Source organism: Nerophis lumbriciformis, linkage group LG04 (assembly GCF_033978685.3).
Source record: "Nerophis lumbriciformis linkage group LG04, RoL_Nlum_v2.1, whole genome shotgun sequence".
NCBI lineage: Eukaryota > Metazoa > Chordata > Actinopteri > Syngnathiformes > Syngnathidae > Nerophis > Nerophis lumbriciformis.
The window spans coordinates 11976008-11986001 of NC_084551.2; the positions used below are offsets into that span (position 1 = coordinate 11976008).

The 9994-nt window shown below is 36.8% G+C and overlaps 1 protein-coding gene across 4 annotated transcripts in view; it reads right to left on the minus strand.

The window, feature by feature from the left end:
* Positions 1 to 9994, minus strand: part of ubr5 (ubiquitin protein ligase E3 component n-recognin 5) — a 69943-nt gene extending 59949 nt beyond the window's left edge. For 2 of the 4 annotated variants that reach the window (XM_061948955.2, XM_061948947.2), the window contains exon 1: positions 9730 to 9994. In XM_061948955.2, the coding sequence (XP_061804939.1) occupies positions 9730 to 9791 (62 nt within the window). In that variant the 5' untranslated portion in view covers positions 9792 to 9994. The remainder of the gene's footprint in view (positions 1 to 9729) is intronic. The other 2 variants (XM_061948973.2, XM_061948965.2) reach the window with 1 other exon arrangement.

The window sequence follows — 9994 nt, forward strand, 5'->3', positions numbered from 1 at the left end:
AGTATCAACTAATCTCTGTCTAAAAAAGTGTGCACCTTTGAATATCTTAGTTGCTCAAACAGTAAATTCATTCAAGTTTAGATTGGGGATGTCGTTTTCAACGACGAAAGAGTGTGCATTGTACTTATGTTAGCATTTAAGTTAGCTGGCACTAGCTTGCTTCTCCAGTAAATTTGCTGTGTCACCGGTCCGTGAGTTTATCAAAGTGTTACCAATCACGGTTTTACGATCATTTTAATTTAAAACGATAATACCAACCGTGGGAAGCTTTACCGTGGTTTATCATTATACCATTTATCATTACATCCCTATTGGAAATGAATTCAGATGCGTACAGCTGACTGGCACAATCTAGTACTCTAAAATGTATATAATCCCTACGAATACAATTATTTATTTTTTTAAATAGTCCAAGAAACCTTAAATATTTTCTGTATATAATCTATACTTTAACTCCTCTTCCTATTTTGATTCCCTACTGTGCAAGCATTACATAACAAAATTACGGTGGTCAGCTAAACAATCAATATGCAATAGTATATTCATCCAACTGCTCCATGGGGTAAATGTAACGGTCAATATCTGCCTTTTTACTTGCTGTGTTTGCTTCCACAACAGGACATCGGTTTGGCAGCACATGGTGATTTAAGCATGAAGTGAAACACATTTAACAGCCAGAACCCCTCTGAGAAAATAATGTCATGGGTGGCAGGGGAAAAAAAGTCTATTAACATTATTAAAACGTGCTAGTTCATGTCAGTCCAATTTGAACAAATCGTTGGGTTAGTATCACCCAAGAGCTTTATTGTCTGGAGTCTATAGTTAGCTCTTAAACTCAATGTCAGTCTAAAAGCAGTCGGACTTCTCAACCCTGTTGTCTGCAGAGTACAATAATATCTCATTGAGTAGGCCTGGGCCTATATTTGATAAGTCAATTAACCAAACAATCAATGAAAATGAACTCTGCAAGTTTTTCAGCCTTGATAAGCACCATATGCATGCGCTGTTAAGAGCTGCAAGAGCCGTCACTCTTTTGCATCGGTTTCAGCAGCTGCGGGTGTTTGTACTACACGCACAAAAGCGGTATGATAACCGCTAGGGGTGCACAATTTTGAGAAAAAGCCGAATTGCGATTTTTGTCTCCAAAACTGCAATTGCGTTTCGATTTACAATTGTCATATTTTATATATATGAATGCAAAAAACTGTCAAAATAACAAGTGAAGGGAGACATGTTACTTATAGACTGTCAGTCAAAATATTTTTGTCTCAAGATGCCACACATTAGAACAATATGCAATTTGGCTTCATGCAGACACACTAGAGCTTTTGTCAACCTCATGCTCTTAAACTGAAGAAATAACCGATAAAAACTATAAAGTGTTTATAATGTAATGTAATCATAATGGATAGTAATAACGCAGGACACCATTTTAAATTATATAAACGTTAATTTCTCATTACTGTAGAATTGTTTACGGTGGTACTGTAATTGGAAGGTAAATAAATAGTAGTTATCCTAAATAAACAAATAAAATGGACTAATTTCTGTAAGAAAAAAGTGGCATTACCAAAGGTAATGCCATTTTATGTAGCCATTTTAATTATTGTTTTGGTTGTGTGCATTTGAGGGTCCCTCACCCACTGCTTAACAAAGAAAGAAACTACCTTATTGATTTTTGTTGTGATTTTTATTGAAGTGCAAATTTTTGCCAACATTATTTTAAGTATTTGTTTGTTTTAATTTACTTGAGTATTTAAAAGTTTACAATTCAAATACAATGTTAAAACATACAGGAAATACCAGTTTGTTGCATTTGAAAGGGTATATTTGAAATTTTAATGCATTATGATTTCATCAGTGGTTAATTTGATCTCAAAATAATGTTGACAATATAGTTTATTGGCAATAATTTGTAGGTCGAGCAAAATTTGTTATCCACCCTGGCTAATCATTGAGTGATATGAATATGTTTGTTTATTTCTATTTTAAGCCCAGATGTGTGCAAATCGTCCTAAAGTACTATGGTGCAAGCATATGCATGCGGTTTCTCAGTGTATAGTGCAGCTAAACATATTTATATAAATAAGCTGGTCTGGAAAGGACAGCAACAAAAAATAGTGTCAACTTAGTATCGATCAAGCATAATTCAAAAGACTTGTGTCTGAGCTCATCAACACTACTGCCATGAAATCACTTTTATAATGTATGCAGAGTAAGTTTACCACATACTAGTTGACAAAAGAAAAACGATCGATGCTACCCACATGTACGTTCAATAACAAAATAAAATTTTTGTTAACATTATTTTAAGTATTTGTTTGTTTTATTTAACTTGGCTATTTAAAAGTTTACATTCCAAAATACAGTGTTAAAACATACAGGAAATACCAGTTCGTTGCATTTGAAAGGGTAGATTTGAAATGGTAATGTTTTATGATTTCATCATTTGATCTCAAAATAATGTTGACAACAACATAGTTTATCGGCAGTAATTTGTAGGTCGAGCAAAATTTGTTATCGACCCTGGCCAATCCTTGAGTGATATGAATATGTTTGTTTATTTCTATTTTAAATCCAGATGTGTGCAAATCGTTTTAAAGTACTACGGTGCAAGCATGTGCCTGCGGTTTCTCAGTGTATTGTGCAGTTAAACGTATTTATATATATTATCTGGTCTGGACGGCAACGCAATTTAGTATCCATCCATCCATCCATTTCTACCGCTTGTCTCTTTTGGGGTCGCCGGGGGTGCTGGAGCCTATCTCAGCTGCATTCTGTCTATCTGTGTTGGCAATTTAGTATCAATCAAGCATAATTCAAAAGACTTGTGTCTGAGCTCATCAACACTACTGCCATGAAACCACTTTCCCAACATAATGTATGCAGAGCAGGATTAGCACGTAGTAGTTGACAAAAGAAAAACGATCCATGGTACCCTCAATAACCACAAAATACAATTTTTGCCAACATTATTTTACGTATTTGTTTGTTTTATTTAACTTGGGCATTTAAAAGTTTACATTCCAAATACAATATTAAAACAAACAGGAAATACCAGTTTGTTGCATTTGAAAGGGTATATTTGAAAGTTTAATGTATTATGATTTCATCATTTGACAAGCGGTAGAAAATGGATGGATGGATCTCAAAATAATGTTGACAATATAGTTTATTGGCAGTAATTTGTAGGTCGAGCAAAATTTGTTATCCACCCTGGCTAATCATTGAGTGATATTAATATGTTTGTTTCCTTCTATTTAAGTCCAGATGTGTGCAAATCGTCCTAAAGTACTATGGTGCAAGCATGTGCATGCGGGTTCTCAGTGTATTGTGCAGTTAAATGTATTTATATACATTACCGTATTTTTTGGAGTATAAGTCGCTTCGGAGAATAAGTCGCACCGGCCGAAAACGCATAATAAAGAAGGAAAAAACATAAGTCGCACTGGAGTGTAAGTCGCATTTTTTGGGGACATTTATTTGATAAAACCCAGCACCAAGAATAGACATTTGAAAGGCAATTTAAAATAAATAAAGAATAGTGAACAACAGGCTGAATAAGTGTACATTATATGACACATAAATAACCAACTGAGAACGTGCCTGGTATGTTAACGTAACATATTATGGTAAGAGTCATTCAAATAACTATAACATATAGAACATGCTATACGTTTACCAAACAATCTATCACTCCTAATCGCTAAATCCGATGAAATCTTATACGTCTGGTCTCTTACGTGAATGAGCTAAATAATATTATTTGATATTTTACGGTAATGTGTTAATAATTTCACACATAAGTCGCTCCTGAGTATAAGTCGCATGCAAAAAAACTACGACTTATAGTCCGAAAAATACGGTATCCGGTCTGGACAGCAGCGCAATTTAGTATCCATCCATCCATCCATCCATCCATTTTTCTACCGCTTGTCCCTTTTGGGGGTTGCGGGTGGTGCTGGAGCCTATCTCAGCTGCATTCTGTCTATCTGTGTTGGCAATTTAGTATCAATCAAGCATAATTCAAAAGACTTGTGTCTGAGCTCATCAACACTACTGCCATGAAATCACTTTCCCGACATAATGTATGCAGAGCAGGATTATTAACACGCACTGGTTGACAAAAGAGAAAAACGATCGATGCTACCCACATATACATTCAATAACAACAAAATACAATTTTTGCCAACATTATTTTAAGTATTTGTTTGTTTTATTTAACTTGGGCATTTAAAAGTTTACATTCCAAATACAATATTAAAACAAACAGGAAATACCAGTTGGTTGCATTTGAAAGGGTATATTTGAAAGTTTAATGTATTATGATTTCATGGATGGATGGATGGATGGATGGATCTCAAAATAATGTTGACAATATAGTTTATTGGCAGTAATTTGTAGGTCGAACAAAATTTGTTATCCACCCTGGCTAATCATTGAGTGATATTAATGTGTTTGTTTCTTTCTATTTAAGTCCAGATGTGTGCAAATCGTCCTAAAGTACTATGGTGCAAGCATGTGCATGCGGCTTCTCAGTGTATTGTGCAGTTAAATGTATTTATATACATTACCGTATTTTTTGGAGTACAAGTCGCTCCGGAGAATAAGTCGCACCGGCCGAAAACGCATAATAAAGAAGGAAAAAAACACAAGTCGCACTGGAGTGTAAATCGCATTTTTTTGGGGACATTTATTTGATAAAACCCAGCACCAAGAATAGACATTTGAAAGGCAATTTGAAATAAATAAACAATAGTGAACAACAGGCTGAATAAGTGTACGTTATATGACACATAAATAACCAACTGAGAACGTGCCTGGTATGTTAACGTAACATATTATGGTAAGAGTCATTCAAATAACTAACATATAGAATATGCTATACGTTTACCAAACAATCTGTCACTCCTAATCGCTAAATCCGATGAAATCTTATACGTCTAGTCTCTTACGTGAATGAGCTAAATAATATTATTTGATATTTTACGGTAATGTGTTAATAATTTCACACATAAGTCTCTCCTGACTATAAGTCGCACCCCCGGCCAAACTATGCAAAATAACTGTGACTTATAGTCCGAAAAATACGGTATCCGGTCTGGACAACAACGCAATTTAGTATCCATCCATCCATTTCCTACCGCTTGTCCCTTTTGGGGTCGCGGGTGGTGCTGGAGCCTATCTCAGCTGCATTCTCTCTATCTGTGTTGGCAATTTAGTATCAATCAAGCATAATTCAAAAGACTTGTGTCTAAGCTCATCAACACTACTGCCATGAAACCACTTTCTTGACATAATGTATGCAGAGCAGGATTTCTAACACGTACTGGTTGACAAAAGAAAAACGATCGCTGCTACCCACATATACATTCAAGAACAACAAAATACAATTTTTGCCAACATTATTTTAAGTATTTGTTTGTTTTATTTAACTTGGGCATTTAAAAGTTTACATTCCAAATACAATATTAAAACAAACAGGAAATACCAGTTGGTTGCATTTGAAAGGGTATATTTGAAAGTTTAATGTATTATGATTTCATGGATGGATGGATGGATGGATCTCAAAATAATGTTGACAATATAGTTTATTGGCAGTAATTTGTAGGTCGAACAAAATTTGTTATCCGCCCTGGCTAATCATTGAGTGATATTAATGTTTGTTTCTTTCTATTTACCGTAAGTCCAGATGTGTGCAAATCGTCCTAAAGTACTATGGTGCAAGCATGTGCATGCGGTTTCTCAGTGTATTGTGCAGTTAAATGTATTTATATACATTACCGTATTTTTTGGAGTATAAGTCGCTCCGTAGAATAAGTCGCACGGGCCAAAAACGCATAATAAAGAAGGAAAAAAACACAAGTCGCACTGGAGTGTTAGTCGCATTTTTTGGGGACATTTATTTGATAAAACCCAGCACCAAGAATAGACATTTGAAAGGCAATTTTAAATAAATAAAGAATAGTGAACAACAGGCTGAATAAGTGTACGTTATATGACACATAAATAACCAACTGAGAATGTGCCTGGTATGTTAACGTAACATATTATGGTAAGAGTCATTCAAATAACTATAACATATAGAACATGCTATACGTTTACCAAACAATCTGTCACTCCTAATCGCTAAATCCGATGAAATCTTATACGTCTGGTCTCTTACGTGAATGAGCTAAATAATATTATTTGATATTTTACGGTAATGTGTTAATAATTTCACACATAAGTCGCTCCTGAGTATACGTCGCACCCCCGGCCAAACTATGCAAAAAAACTACGACTTGTAGTCCGAAAAATACGGTATCCGGTCTGGACAGCAGCGCAATTCAGTATCCATCCATCTATTTTTATACCGCTTGTCCCTTTTGGGGGTCGCGGGTGGTGCTGGAGCCTATCTCAGCTGCCTTCTGTCTATCTTTGTTAGCAATTTAGTATCAATCAAGCATAATTCAAAAGACTTGTGCCTGAGCTCATCAACACTACTGCCATGAAACCACTTTCTTGACATAATGTATGCAGAGCAGGATTATTAACACGTACTGGTTGACAAAAGAAAAACGATCGCTGCTACCCACATATACATTCAATAACAACAAAATAACATTTTTGCCAACATTATTTTAAGTATTTGTTTGTTTTATTTAACTTGGGCATTTAAAAGTTTACATTCCAAATACAATATTAAAACAAACAGGAAATACCAGTTGGTTGCATTTGAAAGAGTATATTTGAAAGTTTAATGTATTATGATTTCATGGATGGATGGATGGATGGATCTCAAAATAATGTTGACAATATAGTTTATTGGCAGTAATTTGTAGGTCGAACAAAATTTGTTATCCACCCTGGCTAATCATTGAGTGATATTAATATGTTTGTTTCTTTCTATTTAAGTCCAGATGTGTGCAAATCGTCCTAAAGTACTATGGTGCAAGCATGTGCAAGCATGTGCATGCGGTCTCTCAGTGTATTGTGCAGTTAAATGTATTTATATACATTACCGTATTTTTTGGAGTACAAGTCGCTCCGGAGAATAAGTCGCACCGGCCGAAAACGCATAATAAAGAAGGAAAAAAACACAAGTCGCACTGGAGTGTAAGTCGCATTTTTTTGGGGACATTTATTTGATAAAACCCAGCACCAAGAATAGACATTTGAAAGGCAATTTGAAATAAATAAACAATAGTGAACAACAGGCTGAATAAGTGTACGTTATATGACACATAAATAACCAACTGAGAACGTGCCTGGTATGTTAACGTAACATATTATGGTAAGAGTCATTCAAATAACTAACATATAGAATATGCTATACGTTTACCAAACAATCTGTCACTCCTAATCGCTAAATCCGATGAAATCTTATACGTCTCGTCTCTTACGTGAATGAGCTAAATAATATTATTTGATATTTTACGGTAATGTGTTAATAATTTCACACATAAGTCGCTCCTGAGTATAAGTCGCACCCCCGGCCAAACTATGCAAAAAAACTGTGACTTATAGTCCGAAAAATACGGTATCCGGTCTGGACAGCAGCGCAATTTAGTATCCATCCTTCAATCCTTTTTTCTACCGCTTGTCCCTTTTGGGGGTCGCGGGTGGTGCTGGAGCCTATCTGTGTTGGCAATTTAGTATCAATCAAGCATAATTCAAAAGACTTGTGTCTGAGCTCATCAACACTACTGCCATGAAACCACTTTCCCGACATAATGTATGCAGAGCAGGATTATTAACACGTACTGGTTGACAAAAGAGAAAAACGATCGATGCTACCCACATATACATTCAATAACAACAAAACACAATTTTTTACAACATTATTTTAAGTATTTGTTTTATTTAACTTGGGCATTTAAAAGTTTACATTCCAAATACAATATTAAAACAAACAAGAAATACCAGTTTGTTGCATTTGAAAGGGTATATTTGAAAGTTTAATGTATTATGATTTCATCATTTGACAAGCGGTAGAAAATGGATGGATGGATGGATGGATCTCAAAATAATGTTGACAATATAGTTTATTGGCAGTAATTTGTAGGTCGAGCAAAATGTGTTATCCACCCTGGCTAATCATTGAGTGATATTAATATGTTTGTTTCTTTCTATTTAAGTCCAGGTGTGCAAATCGTCCTAAAGTACTATGGTGCAAGCATGTGCATGCGGTTTCTCAGTGTATTGTGCAGTTAAATGTATTTATATATTACCGTATAAGTCGCTCCGGAGAATAAGTCGCACCGGCCGAAAACGCATAATAAAGAATAATAAATAAATAATGAGAAATGGGTTATACTTGTATAGCGCTTTTCTACCTTCAAGGTACTCAAAGCGCTTTGACAGTATTTCCACATTCACACACTGATGGCGGGAGCTGCCATGCAAGGCGCTAACCAGCAGCCATCAGGAGCAAGGGGTGAAGTGTCTTGCCCAAGGACACAACGGACGTGACTAGGATGGTAGAAGGTGGGGATTGAACCCCAGTAACCAACAACCCTCCGATTGCTGGCACGGCCACTCTACCAACTTCGCCACGCCGTCCCCCAAGGAAAAAAACATAAGTCGCACTGGAGTGTAAGTCGCATTTTTTGGGGACATTTATTTGATAAAACCCAGCACCAAGAATAGACATTTGAAAGGCAATTTATGTCTGGTATGTTAACTTAACATATTATGGTAAGAGTCATTCAAATAACTATAACATATAGAATATGCTATACGTTTACCAAACAATCTGTCACTCCTAATCGCTAAATCCGATGAAATCTTATACTTCTAATCTCTTACGTGAATGAGCTAAATAATATTATTTGATATTTAACGGTAAGGTGTTAATAATTTCACACATAAGTCGCTCCTGAGTATAAGTCGCACCCCCGGCCAAACTATGCAAATCAACTACGACTTATAGTCCGAAAAATACGGTATCCAGTCTGGACAGCAGCGCAAATTAGTATCCATCCATTTTTCTACCGCTTGTCCCTTTTGGGGGTCGCGGGTGGTGCTGGAGCCTATCTGTGTTGGCAATTTAGTATCAATCAAGCATAATTCAAAAGACTTGTGTCTGAGCTCATCAACACTACTGCCATGAAACCACTTTCCCGACATAATGTATGCAGAGCAGGATTATTAACACGTACTGGTTGACAAAAGAGAAAAACGATCGATGCTGCCCACATGTAACATTCAATAACAACAAAATAAAACACGACTTTAACAAAAGCGTGCCAGCTCGCTGTCTTTATGAAGCCCCCTAGCCTTGAGCTACGTTGGCTAACGTTAGCTCCTTCATTGATATGGATTATTAGCGAGACACGCAGAAAAACAAATATCGATGCACGTCAAACTCGTTGACGTGTAATATACGCGGAAATGGCTCTTATTTTCCTGGACAACGACATGCGTTGCGAGCCTTATTTCCCTCTCTTTAACCCATCCCCCAACCCGCATTGTCCATCTCAACTTCGACTGTGAGCCAATCCTTCCAAGAAGCTGCTAGCCTGTTAGCCGTTTAGCATCCACGGCGTGCTAACTGCTACAGATAGCAACACGGCTAAAGGATCGTCCAAGACAACCGGGCCTAGCCTGGACGCTTATAGTACATTTCATACGTTCGAGGGAGCAATTCACGGGCGTGACAATGTCCACGTCAACCACACCGCTATTCACCACAAAGCGGGGACAAATACGGAATAGCGTTCTTCTCCACGGGCCGCGACAACATACCTGTCATTGAGCTGATCTTCGGTCCCGGGCAACGGGTGAACCACGAAGTGTATAGATGTCATGAGGACGCTCCCGAATCACACCCGGCCTGTGTGAACGATGTGGGAATTGATGTCGTTTCGATGACTGTAAGTTTGTGGATTCATAGGAATCGTTTTTGTTTAATGGCGAGAAGCCTCGAGTTTAGATCCCAGCCTCCTCACCCACATGCCGCCATCTTAACTCGAGCAAGCTTCTTGTGTGTTGATTAGCGCACATGCACGCG